This window comes from Cydia strobilella, chromosome 11 (genome assembly GCF_947568885.1).
Source record: "Cydia strobilella chromosome 11, ilCydStro3.1, whole genome shotgun sequence".
Classification (NCBI taxonomy): Eukaryota; Metazoa; Arthropoda; class Insecta; order Lepidoptera; family Tortricidae; genus Cydia; species Cydia strobilella.
Window position 1 is genome coordinate 11499767 of NC_086051.1, and position 19488 is coordinate 11519254.

The 19488-nt window shown below is 36.8% G+C and overlaps 1 protein-coding gene across 4 annotated transcripts in view; it reads right to left on the bottom strand.

Annotated features, from left to right (window-relative positions):
• Positions 1 to 19488, bottom strand: part of LOC134745123 (glycogen-binding subunit 76A) — a 60869-nt gene that overhangs the window by 9619 nt on the left and 31762 nt on the right. Inside the window, exon 1 of one of the 4 annotated variants that reach the window (XM_063679086.1) lies at positions 13279 to 13632. The exons of the other annotated variants lie outside the window; for them this stretch is intronic. Coding sequence (XP_063535156.1) covers positions 13279 to 13335 — 57 coding nt within the window. The 5' untranslated portion in view covers positions 13336 to 13632. Of the gene's footprint in view, positions 1 to 13278; positions 13633 to 19488 lie in introns of those variants that run through there. 4 annotated transcript variants of the gene reach the window in all.

Sequence of the window (19488 nt, forward strand, 5' to 3'; positions counted from 1 at the left end):
GGTATTTTTACTGAGAATACATTCGTTTCACCTTGGAGAAAATAAATGCCTGTAGGTTTATTATACGTGCCTAATTGTCAACATAGCCAGACGCTTAGACATCAGTCAAAAGCATAAATATTTATCGTTAGACCTTAAAAGAATTAAAGATTTATAAATTAAACAACTGCTTAGCACAAAAAGTCACCGAAAAAATTAACTCTAGTTTGGGGACTTTGGGGTTCGTCAACAAAGCTAGCCAACAGCTAACGGGTGGGTAAAGGGCTAAAGGGTAGCTCTTCTAAAAGGTTTGCCGAACCCTGTAGGGCTTTTGCTAGGTAGGTCGGTATGCTCATGTGAATAACTATGATATTTGCACAGGCATTAGTATTGTTTAGTCATATCGTAACTTAAGGAGCTCAATGAATAGCCCGATAAGAACGGTCATCGAACTCGCAGATAAAATATCGAATGTTACCGATTTTGCAATAATATATATAGTCCCCCTCATCGATTTCGATGACGGCGACCTCGGCAATCAAGGATTTTTCCTCTCATGAGCTCTTATGTGGCTGGCCAGGCCAATCTTGCTCTTAAATACCCTTTCACATTTTCGACACAATACTTAAGCTTTTTGTGGAATGCTCACTACTATCTTCAAAACAATCATCATCATCAGGTCCACTTCATCAAATTGGTCGTTTTCGAGAGAAAATGCTCAAGTTGCTTATGAAAACACCCAAATCACCATACATGTGCCTTTAAAAATTGAGGAGTTCCCTCAATTCCTCAGGGATCCCATCATCAGATCAGAACCAGATTAATACGGGACCAACTTGGAAGTAGCTCCTTTCGAACAAAAAAAGAATTACTCAAATCGGACCACGGGTCTCGGAATAATCGGTGAACATACATACATATAAAAAAAAAATATATATATTTATAGCCACAACCGAATACAGAACCTCCTCCTTCTATGAAATTGAAGTCGGTTAAAAAGATAGTCTGTTCTTGGAAACAGCAAATAAACATGTTTACGACGATCTTGAACTCTATACTAGTATAGAACAGAACATTCGTCTGGCTCAATGTCAACAACCTTGCACTATTGAAATTCGTTCATATTGAAATAAATGTTAATAATGTTAGTAATTTTAATAAAGCGCTTACATTCTCTACGCTGAACAAACAATGATTCACATAGCGATCGAGCCACTAAAATATTTGAGATTGTTAATCTCTATTAATTATACTATATCACACACACACACACACACACACACACACACACACACACACACACACACACACACACACACAATAAAATTGCCACTTTTTAATAGTTTCTTTACATATTATAAACTTATATTTAGTTTATCTACATATAAGTTTATAAAACAAAATCAGACAATAACATTATAAAAATGTCATATCAATCTACATACTCAGCTACTGCATAAATATATATTTGCAATATTAGCACATAGATAAAAACAAATCTATTTGATATGTAGCTACTTATTTAATAACAGAAGCCGAGCTACTGTAGGTACGATGCTATAAAAAGAATCGATTAGAGGCGATAAAGTACAAAATTAAACAATTGAATGAATGGTTCAAATGAAGAGGAATATCACATGTATATGTCGCTATAGAGGGCAAGCAGCGGTCGTACAGTATGGAGACGTAAGAGGTGTGGATATTAGCCATAATACAATGACGGCACACGCATACGACACTGTCTTAAGGGGCCCACTGACTATCAGTCCGCCAGACGATATCGGCCTGTCAGTTAGAACAAAAATTTGACAGTTCCGAACAACTGACAGGTCGATATCGTCCGGCGGACTGATAGTCAGTGGGCCCCTTCTTAAATTTAATACGCACGCAATCAAGACATTTTTTTCTATCTAGACAGGATGAAAGAATATATATTTTAAAGTGTGTTCAGAACACACCCCAAATGTGAAACTTGATGATTATTTAAGTAAATTTAAAAAATATGTAATACGTAAACTTATCTCTAAAGCCTATTATAGCACACAAGACTACATGAATGATGAAACACCGTGGGATTGTGATTGAAAATAATTTATTATTTATTATTGTGTTAATAATGATGAAATTGATAATTCAATGAATACCTATATTAGGTAATCCGTATTTTTTGACATCTAGATTTTTATTCTAGAAAGTTTCTAGACTAGTATTTTTTATACAATTTTGGTGTTTGACGATCCTTTTGTGAGTTCTTATTATTAAGTTTGACATATCTATAATAATTCAATGTTTTTAAGAATAATAATAACTGCATCAATAAATTGCTCTGATATTTAGATTAAGGTAATATTTAAAACTTGACAATTTACAAGTGCTTGTTGCTAGGCCTATTTGAATAAAGAATATATTGACTTGTATAAATTGGTTGTATAAAATCGAATCTAGAGATCTATCTTAATAGACTTTGTAGGTCTTGCAGTAGCAAGTCCCCTTGCAAACGATGCAAAGAATTTGTTGCGTACGGAGCACTAAAAGTAAAAACTTAATTGGTGCAGAACTAAGTAGATAATACTATGGTATATGTGGATTAAGTTATTACACAACTGTGTGACTTGCATTGCATCCGTAATTGCTATCATGGCATGATAACATGTCGCGTATCATAAGTTCATCATACTTTAACAAGTGACCTAGCACAGATACGAAATACATAAAGTATACCTATTATACCTGTGAAAATACTTTGACTTTTTCTGTGTAAGTATTTCTTTATTAACTGTATAGTTAATAAAGAAATACTTAAACAGAAAAAGTCAAAGTATTGTTAACTGTTGTTGTTGCTTAGAATCCAATAGGATTAACCACCTGTTTGGCCCAAAGGTTAACTGGTAGAGAACTGGCATTAAGTTCGCCTTTTGTACATCTTTTACTGTGCAATAAAGTTTAAATAAATAAAAAATAACCACGAAATCGCGAAATAAAAAATTTGCTGTTTCAAATATTTTGTCAAATCCGATGTCTATGTTTTTCGTCTTTTTCGCGATTCAAATAGTAAAAGTTACTCAGTATGACCTACACCGTGTCCAATAAGTCCGAATACACATTTTTTTACCTTGATTATAAAGACATACGGATAACAGGCCGGCAAATTCTTATTTTAATATCGGTGCACAATATTTTAAGGATGTATCTTGGATGCCATGCTTATAAAAAAACGCAAAGTACATAGCATTTCCCAAGCGACCAAGAAAAAGAGAGTGCAAAGATCTAACATTAATACTTTCATGGCACGCAGGTTACGAATTTGTTTTTTTCTGACGAGAAACTGTTTGTGTTAGAACAGCCTCATAATGTCCAAAATGATCGATTGTGAGCACCACGGATAGAAAACATTGCTTGCTTTATATTATTAATGCTTTAAGTACAAATCCCACTTCTTAGGACTAGGAAATGTAATCTCGCACCAAGATTGGCGATTCGAGATCTCGCACGAAAAATTTGAATCGAAATTGGGTGTTTCGAGATCTTGACCGTCTGACTTTCGAGATCGAGATTAATCTCGACGAGATCGAGATTTGACAAAGTAATTAAAAATGTGTTTTTTGATCAAACATCCCTAAGAATTTTGTATATTCTACTTATTTAGGGCAGAGGCACTAATATGCTCAGTTGTTATTTTTGACAAGCACTGAGCAACTTACAAAAAAATTTGCGAGCAAAATCATATAAATAATTGTTGGTAAGCTATAAGATCGCTCTATTCTTCGCACAGAGTGCGCCACACTGCTTTTATCATCATCTAATGCCGGCCGCACACAATAGCACTACCTGAACAACATGAATCTAAGGTCAAAAAGATTACTCAAAACAAAGTAATTCACACGGATCAATCTTTCAATCTCGTTCGAGATCTCGAAGATATTAATCGAGATCTCGACCGAGATTGCAAAAATCTAGATTTCCTGTCAACGAGATTGAATCTCGAAAATTCGTGCGAGATCTCGCGAGATCGAGATTGCATTCCCTACTTAGGACATCAAAACAGAAATACTATTTTTGAGTGTAGCAGTTGGAATTACGTAGAAAACATATAAAAGTCAGATAACAATTTTTTTTAACAGAAATTCTACTAAACAGTAGTCCACTCTTATCCAGAAGGTACGGTTATGTAAAATATACTACAATAATATAATATTAGTAGGTAGGTATAATATATAATATACATATAAACATAATCTTACAAAGCAAAATAATTCAAAAGGTACATAGAAAACATCCACAACTGTCCGATCTATCTGACGGCATATAGAACAATCCTGAACCAAATAACTTGACCCTTGATTATATATCTTTTTATTTGTATTGAACTATAAAATAATTCAAAAATATTGAGATAATAATTATGTGGCGCTTCCACTAAACTTTTACTGAGCGTATGTAAAATGTAAACCTAGTCAGAAGTTTCATGACTTTCATGATCATGAGCAATTAAGTTAAATACGTCATAGTCCTCAATTCGAGAGTCATCCAATGAAAATAAATATTGACCAACACGCCCTGGGCAAGCGCGTGATCGACGAGGAAGCTATTTGAGGAGCTTCACTTTCACTTTGTGGTTCGAAATAGCACCGATACTCATCCTGAACATCCAGACGCATTTACATAACAAACACTGTATGTTTGAGTAGGTGTAGGTACACGTGGGGTCCCTTTCTTTGACATAATTATTGAAAGTCATAATGTAATGATTGTCATATTATCATTAGTCATAATTCTGAAACCGTAAATTTTTCAGGATTTTCCTCGGGTTATCCTATAGATAGGTTAGGTTAGGTTAGGTTTGTTTTATGGCAATCCTGAAAAGTTACGCGTTTCTCAGAAAAACCAAATTATGACTAATGATAATATGGCAATCATTACATTATGACTCAATAATTATGTCAAACAATAGAGACACAGGTACACCCAGCTGCAAAAGTGCATGGCCACTTTATGAATCAATGTCGTTCTTAATATACCTAGGTACAGATACCAATACAATTTTGTAGCTCACTGTACACGTGTTTTACTAAACCATCAACTAGGTGGTAAAATGTGTAGCAGCTAGCAATTCAGCTACTTACTTAATTAATTAGAAACTGATAATAGGCTATGTCAAGATAAGCATTAATTAGTTACCGATGTTTAATTGATTAAACGTGAGGAACATCTAATGCTTTCCTCTAATAAATAATCGTTACAATGTATTTGAGATCAAGGACATAATAATATCATAACGAGACGTACATTGACATCAGAATGATATCTAAATGATGTCAGTGTATGTTCGAATTGGCCTGTAAGACTACATAGATGTGATTCATGTGATATTGAAGTGATATCACCGACACGTGGGACAACCGACAAATGAACCGGTTTCGATGAAAACCTCATGCGCTTTCTAAAGCTACACTTGCTAAGACAGTTGGTGTGGCTGCTATTTTTACCTTAGACTTTGCTAACAATTATCTACAAGCAGGCAACTTATATTTTAAATTTTAATCTATTTCAAACCATAGGAGACCTAACTGATTGTGTTATATTAGTGTTTGACTTTTCGATAAAATAAATCTAAATTAAAATAGATGTCATATACTAAATAAAAACTGACCAAGTCCTCCCAGTGGCGGAGGCCTGATTGGAGAAAATTAATAAATAAATCTATTCCGTCAGAGACCGTGTGCGTGAATATATCAATATTTGACTTCGTTTTAAAGTGTCCACTCGCGGCGTACTAGCTGACAGTTATTTTGTTTGTAAATAACAAACGTCAATGATTAAGTATTTGCAAACAGTTCACCTGAAAAAGCATAAACACTTTTTATCGATTTTCCTCCCGGCAAACTAGTGATTAATTTTACGAATATTAAATAAACATCGTGGTATTAAATAAACAATAATAAATGTCGTGGAATCATAAGGTACGTCCAGATCTGGCAAACGCACTGCGAATGCTTTTGCTGCAAAGATTCGCTTACGATGTGCACTGTGCAGCGCGTGCGGCCGTGCGCATTGGGCGAGTGATTTGCAAATGAAGTATATTTTATCATAGAGTAACTTATACTAGAGCGGTACTGTCATAGTAAATTTTGTAACCCCAGTAAATTCACTGCCATCTGTCGACACACTGTGAAACTAAAAATTAATATTTATAAAAATACGATAAAATGTATTTAAATATGGATAAATGATTTTTTTATTTGCATTAATTATTTTTATGCGTATGCGTTAAAATTATAAATAACAAACGAAACAGTCAACGCCCTCTATACGAGTGTAGGCCAAAACTAGTGGCGCCACCTGATCGAGAATCAAATTTTCGTGATTTTCGAGGCACGTTTTTTCCTTAGACTGTATCCATCTATTACGGAGTTATATCTATCTTTGATTTTATTAAACTGAAAAAACGTATGAACGGAGACCGTAAACAAAGTTTACGCTGTAAACTTTTAATTTATGGTCGATTTCCTAGTGAAGTCTCATCAAGTGGGAGTCGGCTATATTTGTTTGTACTGAATGCTGATGTAATGGACGTAACTCGTCTTACAGCTACGTAGGGCCGGCGCCCTTGGCGGCCGCCGCGCCGCGCCGCTTCCGTGGATGAGATATAGTTTGTGTGTGGTGGTGTAAGCTAACGACGCTCCACGCCGCAATGACGTGCTATCTTCATGTTTGAAAGTAGACTAAACGCACCAGTTTGAAAACTATCAACAAATTATAGAAATAAATAACGCCAAAAATTATGAATGATGATGATGAATACATCAAGTCCTTCAATAAATATGAATCGTGGTTTAGCCCAAAAGTTGAGAATACCTTCATTATAATTTCTTCCAATATCGATAATCAAAAATCGCATTTAATTTTGAGTGTCCTCAAACCGGCTCGTTGTTTGCTAATTTTTAGTCAAATAACTATGAAAATCCGGTATTAACGGAACTATTGAAGTACCGCAGAGATTTTTTGCGAGAAATTGTAAATCATGCCCTTGCCCAAGTCAATGAACCTTCAGTTATACCTAGAGAATGTAAAACCGAATTTATTTTCATTCAAATAAAAACCGGTTTTGCATTCCCTAGTTATAAATATACCATCATCATCATCATTATGTCAGCGAATAACATCCACTGAAAGGCTGTTTTTCGAAGACATCGCCCTGAATAAGTCAGAAACCTGAACAAGTGAAAACACTGATCGCTAAAGATCAAGCCAAATGATGGTTGTTGCCATGATACGAGAAAATAAATTACTTTTTGATACCGCTCAATAAAGTTGGGGACGGACGATTTCACTACTTTTCCTATCTGCAGCATATGATGGGCTCCATTACTACATTGTCACAGACAGGCACAACGCACGTTAAACAAATACAAAAACCTGTAAAAAGGTGTAGGTACACCTACTAGTAGGTACAAATTATTTTTCACCACACCAACTGGTATACTGGTAAAGGGTCTCTTGATTGTTCTAAAACGAATGAGAAAGTTGCATTTTATCCATATGTGGGGCAAAGTAATCAGATTGAGTTGTTTCCTTATGTTAGCTGGTAGAATTGACTTTTAAATGATGATTTTGGATGATATTTTTTTTATTACGTTCATTTAGATTTGAATTGGTTTGACTTTTTTGTTATTTCATAGTTATTATATTCCTCGCGTTGGTGGGGTGAAATTTTTTGGGTTTCACTCGGAGGCAAAGTTTGTTTAACCCTCGTGCCTTGAATCCCTCGCAACGCTCAAGATTCTACTTCTCGAAAACAATTTTGCAATCTTTCGCTTGCTCGAGTATCAATAATAGCACGAGCGGTTAAACAACAACTTTGGCCCCTTGTAAATAAAATAACTATATTAAAATTATGGATCATAGTGTCCATCGCCACCACCACCATGATAAAGGGAGCAAGGCTGACTTTATCCACAGCCCTTTGACTGCCCTTGGCTTCCAAAAGATAAGATTCATTTAGTTAATCGCCACATTCATTATCAACAAAGTTGAAACGAGGTGCGAGATACGAGACGACAGTACCTACCTAATAATATATGTAAGTAGAACGTCATTAGGATTCTGCGTTACTCAACATTGTTAAACTGAATAGAGACATCAATGTAAACTGATGAAATAAAATAAAATAAACCTTGGCCTCGAAGGGCAGGCTCTAAGCCTGTCTAGTTATTTAGGTGAAACTTTTATAACAGAATCCCTGAGCGCTTTATAAAGGACAAATTCTAAAATTAAATACTAAATTAAAATAAGAAAAAGTTTCAAATTTAAAAATAATACAAAGTTTTGATGTAAGAGGATAATGTCTGAGTGGGTGCATTCTTCTGCCGGTTTAAAAAAAAGGCTACGCTTGCTCGTACTTATAGCTGCTAAGTAGTCTGCAGTTGTCTTGATTCACTCTTGATAAACAATATAAGATGAATATTAGATACAATCATATATTTGTTACTCCATTATGGTAGAACCCAAGTTATATAAATGACTATAATTTTCGAAGTTATTGTGATATTCGGGTCCAGATATTTAAGCTACTGCACTACTACTACTACAGTTCGCGTGCCCTCTCGTGCTGCACTGGACATGTTATTTCAGATTGAATAAAACATGTGTGTACGATAAATTATTCAAAGCTCCTGTACACGCGGTGTTGTTCTGATTTGACCGTCTACACTGTCTACATATAAATATAGAAATACTCCAGGGGGGCTAGCCAAAATGACAATTGTACATCGACAAACGCCAAACGCATGTATCGGGATGACATACACGAAAAGTCACGTGAATATTTCTATACATTATTTAATTCTCGCACATGGGAACTCCCATGTCCCATGTGCTGGCGTCCATATTAGGCTACGGTGACCGCTTACCATCAGGCGGGCCGTATGCTTGTTTGCCACCGACGTAGTATAAAAAAGTTTCGATTGGCGTTTTCTATCAATGAGTGTCATCTTGGCTAGGCCCCCAAGGACAAAGCCATTTTTACTTTTTCTGGCTCTATAATTTAATGAAAAAAAAATGCTAAAGCAAATTTATAAGATGAAGGATCTAGTAGGTACTTATTTCTTTATTCAACAGATGTGTCAAAATTCATGGCCGTATTTAAGACGTACCGTACGTACGTACGTACGTACGTGGGTATAAAGTTTCAGTACCATATATTTCGGTAATAAGAGTTTGCCTTCATAAATACCAGGTATAACTCCTCTATATATAAATTCTATCTGACCCTGACTTAGATCTTAGGCTCCCAAGCAGCACCTGAAGACACAACTAAGTTAAACGATGATGTGTGTGTGTGTGCGTGTGTGTGTGGACGCTCTGACATCATCATCACAATAATTAAAAACACTATTGACATGATCGACCTTCAAAACTCTTCAGTGACAACTATATTTAACAAACAGATGATAAATATAAAACATGAAGCAAGATGTCATTAAAGAAAACAAAATATGTCAGTACCTACCAAATAAACATATATGCTACTCCACTCTCTAGTAATGAGTAGGTACCTACATCCAACCAATTAACAGCACGGAGACATCCATCAATAACTAATGTAGGTAACTACCAACATCTTTAACCACCTGCCACTAGGTTATAATCACCCAGCATAAGTTAGCCGCAGAATAATAACTTCGCCAGGGATAAGTGGTTCAGAAACTGGCAGATCGCCTCCCTCGCAACGAGTTAGCATACAAGATTGCAAGCTAGGTAAAATATGGGATATTCCCGCTACATTAACTATTTAAATTGCATGCGACAACGGCGCGCCCTGATTGCCTTAGCGGGCGATCAGTCGGATTACTATAACGAAACGAGCCGGGCTTGAAATGCTTGAATACAGCAAGAACCAATTCAATCTCAAATTAATTCAGATTTTCATTATGAGCGCGACGCTTTCAAACTGGCGCCATTACCGTACCGGTATATATGAATAATTACACAATCCAAATCTAACTCCGATACGTCAAATGCTTAACCGACATACCCAACATACATAGAGGTAACAAGAGAATCAATGAAATCCAAATTCCTTTTTTCGTTTTATTTGTAATTTTGTTTCTTATAATAGCCATTGGTAAACATTTGGTTAAAATATTCACGCAATAAACATAACAATGTCAATGTTAAGTTATGCTTTGTAAATGAAAAGAAGCAATCAAGACGAAGAATTCCTATTGTTTCCCAGTAGCCGCAAATTAGTTTGTAAATGGAAATGACTGAAATAACGTCCTTCAAAACTGACGAAAGTTTCTAAATTGCTTGTTATAAGAATTATAAGTTATAGTAATGTAGGTATCTGTGGTTATTAAGCAACTGATTAGCTAATTGCCATCAATTTTAAGAGGGTAATAAAAAAGTTTGTTTTACTTTTGCTAAAGTTTATTAAGTACCCACTTACCTACTTTAATAGTAGATGAGAACTTTTTCTTTTTTTGGATTCCGTACCTCAAAAGGCAAAAACGGAACCCTTATAGGATCACTGGTGCGTCTGTCTGACCGAACTGTTATCCAAACCGACAGCAGAAAGATTGGACATAGGGAGGAGTAAATATACTTAATATCTACTTAATATGCCCATCAACCTCACACAGTAATATCATAGAGTAACTTATACTAGAGCGGTACTGTCATAGTAAATTTTGTAACCCCAGTAAATTCACTGCCATCTGTCGACACACTTTAAAACTAAAAATGAAGATTTATAAAAATACGATAGAATGTATTTAAATATAGATAAATGATTTTTTTTATTTGCATTAATTATTTTTATGATTTTGACCCATGTTCTTTCACTGATATGCGTTAAAATTGTTAAATAACAAACGAAACCGTCAACGCCATTTATACGACTGTAGGCCAAAACTAGTAGCGCCCTCTGAACGAGAATCAAATTTTCTTGATTTTTCGAGGCACGTTTTTTCCTTAGACTGTATCCATCTATTACGGAGTTATATCTATCTTTGGTAATATTTCAGGTTAGTTTAGAGTTAATTATTTTGTAGAGAAAGCATGGTGAATTAACAAAAAACAGGTATTTTATTAATACCGAAATGAAGGTAAAACAATTAGCATATTTTTGGACGTGCTGTTATTCCCATTGCTATATGGAGCGCATCGCCGTCTTACTTTAGGATAGGACAACTGGTGTAAGCATGACTTCAAAATTGTAAGTAACAAATATCCTTAATAGAAGATCATTTACACCAGTTTGCATAATAAAGGAAATAGGATCGATAATCGTGTTATTAGCAAGCCAGTTATATCGCGTGAGAACATCTCGGTACATGGTATCTTGTATCACAATATTATGTATGTTATAACTACCCTATCTGATGACCCGGGCATATAAAAGTCGCGACGTAATCATATAGGTACAATGTGACACGTTCCTTCTTTACATATGTATGAGTTTTACAACTTGTTTTTTATAGATTATGATAAGGTTATGGTCGCTAGGCGCCAGTCCCATAAAGGAAAACCGTGGAAAAATGCTTTTATAATTGAATAATTATTTACAGAGGATATGCAGAGACCGATCGACCCAACACATTCTAATAACATCTCAGATATGTACTTATAATGATATGTTAATAAATAAATATTAGGGGACGCCTTACACATATCAACCTATATGATTCGGTTTTTTTAAACAACTTATAGACAGCTTGAAATAAATGTAGTGTGTAGTGATACCTTTGTGTATGGTGCTTTACGCACACTAGTGGGCCCACCTTTCAGGGTGCATGCGGCAGACATGTCCAGCCCAGTCACACTTATGCTTAGCGGTCTGGACACCTACATCTGCAACTCGAGTTCTGGAGCGCAGTAATACCCAACCCAATTGTTATTTTAGATAAATACATACATACTTATAATTATATACCTACATAGAAAACACTCATGACTCAGGTACAAATATTTGTGTTCATTACATAAATCGGTCGGAGTGGCGAGCTTTGGGGGAGGCCTATGTCCAGCAGTGGACGTCTATCGGCTGACATGATGATGATGACACAAATAAATGCCCTTATCGGGGTTCGAATTTAGAACCGTCGGCTTCACAGGCAGCACCCACTAAGCCAGACCGGTTCGTCGATGTTATGTGTTATATGTTGGTTTTCATCAGATAAAATCATGTCAGCGAAAAGGAATCGATTGCTTTTGGAAAAAAGCAACTAGGTGAATATACAGTACTTACAGTGGTAAGTTGTCTTTTTGTTATTCAAAGGTCCCCAATTTAAGTATATGGTGCGTGGTGGAAAAATGTTAACACAGGTAGCGGCTGCACCCCTCCGCGGGTTGCTCACCTTGTCGTGGTGGAGGGGCTTAGTAACCGTGGGTGACCAATGAAGCGAAGAGGCAACCAGGGCCGGCCTGTTTGGGTCGCGGGCTGGCCCGAGGAGGACGCTCCAAGTGGGCTGGTTTAGCCCGCTTGTGATGCGCCGAAGGTGGACCGTCGAGGAAGAGGAGTGTCGGTATTGCGGTAAGCCGTTCTCCCTATCCTCGGCGGCCGAGGTGGGATCGCAGAGGAAGAGGAGTGATGGTATTTCGATGCGCCACTCTCCCTATCCCCTACGAACTTGGCGGGGCCGTTCCGCTGTAGCAGCGTTGGTGGGGCTGCAGAGGAAGAGGAGTGTTGGTGTTACGATGTGCCGTTCGCTGTCCTCTGCAGCCGAGTTGTGGTTTTGCGGCAGAACCATAGACCTGATCTGTCGCCGGGCGCCGGGAATATTCCTGGCACCCGTGGCTTCCTTGTGGCGGGTTCGGGGGGGTCCGCCGTGAAGGGCCTTCGGGCATTCGCGAAGGAGCCGCGCTCGTGGGCGGCTGCCGCCGGTGGGGTCGCAGATGACAAGCGCAAGCGTTCCTGTAACCCCACCAATAGGGCGGCGAGGCGGCATATGGGGGGTTTTTAGTGGGTACACCGTGGGCCTCATTAGCCTAGACGGGAGTCCCACATAACCACTCGGGTCACCCCCCGCACCCGGGTGGTATGCGTAATGCACGTGATCAACATTATAACCATTATTTAACAACAACGGTAATCTTAATCTTAAAAAGACAATATTATGTTCATATGAATAAAAATATGCCAATTTAAGAACATACTATCATATGAGTATGAAGTAAGAAAGAATAACAAGTAAAAAATGTAAACACATAAAGATAATGTTCACATCAGTAAAGATAATGTTAATATCTAGTTAAGCATTTAATGCAAAAGACAGCAGACGATAACGATTGTAATGTTACCTTTTCAATCAAGACAGGAATTGGTCTCTCCAATGGCATAATCTTAAAAGAACTCATGAATCTTCCACTGTCTCAGTTTCGTTATCACAGACACCAGCTTAGTCCAAATTCACTTCGTTGTTACATTAATTAATAACATATGTATTTACTAACACATTACACAAATTATCACTCGGCGCGGGCGTGTTTCTCACGAGGATTAATAATTAAATTGATTTGTTATTAACTTATTATTGATTAAAATTGTTTATTATTGTTTTATAGATGAGGGTAGATTTGTTGAGTTTGTGTGAGGTAACGCAGCGCGGCCGTCCGGCGCTTGCGTTCCTTGCGAATGACAGCGCGCCGGCGGAGCGGCGCCCGCACCCTTGCGCACGCGCCCGGCCCGCCTCCTCCTACCCCAGCCATTTAATCAAGTCATTAGTCATTAAAAACCTGCAACTGCATTCACTATTGTTTACACCGCATTAACAGTTAATCCAGGGATCGCGAACCAGATAAATAATAATCGGAATTCTATAGGAATATAAATACTCAGCATGCGGGCCATACGTGATGCTCACGGGGCGATCGAGTGGCCGCGCTTGGCGCCGCTCGCGAGATGTGAACCGGCAGGTAGACAAAACATGTAGTCGTTTCGAAAAGATATCGACATTGAAGCACCTCATAAACTGAGGCCTTTCAAATCTTGTCGCCGCAGACGGTTTTCATACCTAGAAATGAAGTCTGATGCCAGTGAACTCCATAATCCGGTTAAAATTATACATCGGTTGGCTGCTTTACTTAGGTAACTGAAAAGCATTTATTTGTATTATAGATGCAATTGTGTCTTGAAACGAGATCATATGCCTAAAGATTTACTTAGACTAGAATGAACTGTTCGTACTAAACTCCTGGGCCTGGAAGTTAGGAACAGGACAGGGTTAAGTAATTATAATTTTCAAGAAAAGGGATCCTGGAATTCTTGGATACGGATCATTATCGGGATTACTTAAGAAATTCCTCACTCAAGTACCCAAATTGTCAAAATTATGTCCAGTCACGAAGAGTTGTCAATACATATTACCTAAGCCCAGGAATTTTCCGAAGAGTACCGTAAGTATTTTTGTCAGAGTTTCGAAGTCGTATTTATAAAGCAGAGTGCAACGCACTGCACCTTCGCCTTGATTTATTTATGTGTTACTGTTAAGGAATATCATTAAACTAATTGGTTTAAAGTCCGGAACTAAATCAGACTGAGCTAACATTTGATTCTAGACTGCACGGCGCGATGGTGTGATTTATGTGAGAATTTTTATACTTATGATTTAGTGATAGTAATAATTCCTGCATTTTTTTTAAGTTTTAATAACTACATAGTTATGTACCTAACGTAGATAGGTTATTGTACCTATTGACACCTAAATGTTGTTTAATTTGTTAATTACTATCTGTATTTAATATTTTATTTATGAATGTCTACATAGGGTAGTATCAACCCACGGTGCAATTATCAATTTATCATATATGTAACCCGTGTTCCACTGGCTCGGAATACATTTGAATATGCCTATCGGCTAGACACCTTGGTGATGCGTAGGTAGGTGATCGCAACAGCACGTTTCTGCATGTTGGTAATTTCTTTTAAATTTAAAATTATGTTTTATAATAAGAGCCATGTAATAATGAGAAGAATAAAGTTTTTTATTTATCTATCTACAGCAACAGTTCACTTTCTCAGGAATTTTTGTCCGGGCTTTTTATGGTAGGTACTAAACTTTATGACGCGCTGAGAAGCGCTGGTGGCCTAGCGGTAAGAGCGTGCGACTTTCAATCCGGAGGTCGCGGGTTCAAACCCCCGGCTCGTACCAATGAGTTTTTCGGAACTTATGTACGGAATATCATTTGATATTTATACCAGTCGCTTTTCGGTGAAGGAAAACATCGTGAGGAAACCGGACTAATCCTAACAAGGCCTAGTTTTCCCCTCTGGGTTGGAAGGTCAGATGGCAATCGCTTTCGTAAAAACTAGTGCCTACGCCAATTCTTAGGATTAGTTGTCAAGCGGACCTGGGGCTCCCATGAGCCGTGGCAAAATGCCGGGATAACGCGAGGAAGATGATTACTAAACTTTATGACGATATGTTTTATAGTTTAAGTCAGTTCCTGAAGGCTCATGAGCTTTAAAGGGGCTCTTTTTCAACACCGCCCCCAAACCGATCTGTTTCGTATGAGGTAAATTGCATTCTAAATGATTGTGGAAGAGCCTCTTCAAACAAATATCGTACACCGAACCGATCCTCACACAGGCACGAATGGTACATATGTGTAAAAACTTCCACAAAAATAGACTAAACCTTACTATACCTATACATATAATTAAGAAGATTTAATTTTTATTAAATATTTTATTATTACTTTATTATTTTTTAAGACTAACTGTTTTTTGCATGCCTGTTGGTCAAATATAGAGACACCACTTATTGTAAGATTACCTTCACTGTATGTACTACCTATATTTGCAAATAAAACATTTTGAATTTGAATTTGAATTTACAAATTATCACCTCAGTACTCAAATCAAACCTACTACCTATATAGTAATTAGTAAGTCATTGACAACAAACGAAACGTTTTGTGTACCAATAAATATAAAATACTACATATTTTATAGTTCCAATTAAGTCCCATTACGATTTTACATTACTTAAATACAATCAATCAGGCGGAAAACTATTAAATTCAGGTGATACAATTTCACATCTAACATTAATTGGTTTTCTTATAGAGTTAGTCCAAGATAAGTCTGCAACGATTTTGATAGCACACATAAATAACCTGTATAACACCTACCTAAATAACACTTGCACCCAGAGGTGCTATCACAATCGCTGCAGACTTATCTTGGTCTAACTCTAGTAAATTATTATCTTATACCGACAGATATGCGTATTATTGAAACAAATTCTTTTGGGTGGTATTCGACATATTTCAATGACTCATGAAACTTATGATAAAGCGATTGGCGAGCCTGAGGGCCATTTTTGTGAAAAGCGGAAATATCAAAGACATAGAAAAGTCGAAATTGACATAAATATTTTAGTTATCTTAGGATGGTTATTGAAGTACATGTATGTAAAGTAGCGTTAGTGGTCACTACATAAACATCCCACGCTGCCAAAAAATTATGCGAAGATTCACCCCAAGTCAAATTTAAATACACGGTTAGCTCATTCAGTCTCGTCTAATGAAAGCTTCTAGAGACAGCCGAGTAATTAAAGTCTTCTAAATATAAACTGCTGATTCTGCTTACGTTATTTTTATTCTATGATTGCATGTTCTAAACTTTCTACAGCGATTTATTACATGCATTAAACCAGCTATTATAGGGCTTAATCATTTATGCAGTATTCAGACAACTAACTAACTAACTGTACCTAACCTTATAGAATGTGGGTTTATATATTTGATCGATTGATTTCCAATTAATTAGCTGCATCATCTATCATGCTACTTTAACGGGAGTTTATTGCCTACCTCATTAAATAAAATTATGAATGACTAGGTAAGGTTTTCACATTTAAAGAAAGACATTAGACATTAAACTGAGAAGTTTAAATAGCATTAGTGAAAACTTAGTAACACTAATTATTGTTGTCTGTCATATGTTTCTCCGACCGTCTGCGCAGGCGTTTTTGATTTGGTTGGTAGAATTTTAGCGGTTTTCTAAAAAAAAACACAGATACATATCAAAATGTAATCTTATGGCAATCAAACAGAAACTTGAAGCTTTTTTCAAGATATATTTAAACTTATTCAAATTAGCGCTGATATTGATCCAGTTGTCGGACTAGTATTCGCAAGCCTATAAATGCAACAACTTCGGCGCCTTTCCCTGCGCTTTGCTGAAAGCTAGCAAGTTGCAAACACGATGGAGGTAATGTATTTAGTTGTCAGCCGACAAAGCCTCGGCCTACGCGGTGAGCTTATGGTCCAGACTCCAGACTGAGTTATATCGTATTCTGCAAGATAAATATTTCCAGACGCAGATATTTCCGCGCACAGGAATTCTCTAATACCGACGTGCTGTTGAACTCGAAATGAAGCTAATTTATATTCATTACGTTTACAATAATCGATCCTGGTGACTTTGTAGCAGTACGCAGTACTGTTTATGACTTATGACATCTCAGCAGTATTTAGGTACCTCTTTAAATATACATAAATGAAGGTGGGAGAAAATGTTACTTTAATATGACACTACACTATGCCATTCTAAAGCCATATATTCCATGACCAATTATAAGATATTCGCCAACACCTTGCAGGTCGACACAAATTGGCATCTATTAAGATAACGTGCAATTACCTACTTATTAAATGGTGTGATAATGGTGTGAAAAGCGCATAAAATTTTAAGACACTATTATGTGCCGACAATGGAGCACAATTAACATTAATGGCGTATTCGAATACAAATGCACTTTCTTGCCGCCTACTGCTCATTCATTGTAACCTGCGGCTACCATCGGAACGACAGTAGGCCTATTGAGATTGTTTAAACTTTAATGTTATGAGTGCTTTTGCTAGTGCGAGTCCGGCTCGCCCACCGAGGGTTCCGTACTTTTTAGTATTGTTTGTTATAGCGGCAACAGAAATACATCATCTGTAAAAAAAATCCAACTGTCTAGCTATCACGGTTAATTAGATACGGCCTGGTGACAGACAGTTTTTACCCTTTGGGTACGGAACTCTAAAAAGTAGTTTACCATCAATATATTCGTCCTAATGTCATACCTAAAAAAAAACCCAAATCATTTTTGGTATGGAAAAAAAAAAATAGTGTTCTTACTATTTTGGCTTATTTACGCGGTTATTAATTTATCACACTGCACACTGGTGCGAATCCGAGCGCTGTCCGGTGATATAATGATTATAATGTGAAGACCGCCTTCCTTCCCAAAATACTTACTATACGTCTGCCGGATTCACAAACATAGCACATAGTAGGTAAAATAATAATATCGATAGGTTAATTAGTATTGTTTACTTAATTAATTATAATGATATTTTAGCAAGTTTTATCGCATGGTGTATTAAGTGACAATTATCTCGTGTTTTTTGTATAGGCATTTTTTTGGCAATTAGTTAAAATAATTAAGAGCTCAAAAATATAAATAAAGATTATTAAAACTGATATTCTTATCATTAATTACGTATTAAATTGTTTCAGATACGCAAATTTGTTATTTCACGGGGGTAGGTTAGGTTACCCACTCGGTTTTTAGGGTTCCGTACCCAAAGGGTAAAAACGGGACCCTATTACTAAGACTCCACTGTTCGTCTGTCCGTCTGTCTGTCACCAGGCTGCATCTCATGAACGGCATGAACCGTGATTGCTAGACAGCTGAAATTTTCACAGATGATGTATTTCTGTTGCCGCTATAACAACAAATACTAAAAAGTACGGAACCCTCGTTGGGCAAGTACGACTCGCACTTGTCCAGTTTTTATTTTAGCAACTTACCGTGTTTTTCGTATGAGATTTGTTTTAAATTGTATATTTCCGACGGCACAGCAGGTCAGCCCTACATAAAACATGTTCGCGTCAACTTTTTTTCCTAGAAGATAGTGTCATTCAGTTATATTATTATGATAAACATGTTACACACTCAACGTATAGGTATCCATTGGCTAATCTACCGTTGCGAAAGTTCGCAGAGCTCGTAAACCTTTCGATAAAATCTGACAATACTCGTAGGTGTTATCCCAACGTACTGATTATCACTATGAGAGGTGTTCGTGCTGTGGACTGCCGCTTTTCATCGAGGTATCGCCTGCGCTCCGATAGTTGTGTGCGCCTGTACAAAATGGGCCGCTAGTTTTACTAAGTGTATTGTGAATATTCGATGGAATAAAAGATAGTTGCGTCAAAATAACTAGCGACAATAATTGGCAATCGTTACGACATTTTTTTGCATTTTGATTGGCTTTTACAGATAAAAGATTGTCGTCTTGGCTGGGGTCGTCCTCAGGTCTTCGTTGCTTTTAATTCCCATAATCCGATAGTGTTGCTGTTGAGTGTTAGAATCAATTTACTTACAATATTTTGCTTAACGTATGCGGAGTGAAATCTGGACAGAGTTCAATGTCGTATTAAATAAAAACAACATGGTTATTTTTCATAAATTTTCATGTAATTTAATAATGTATTTAACAACGTTAAATGCA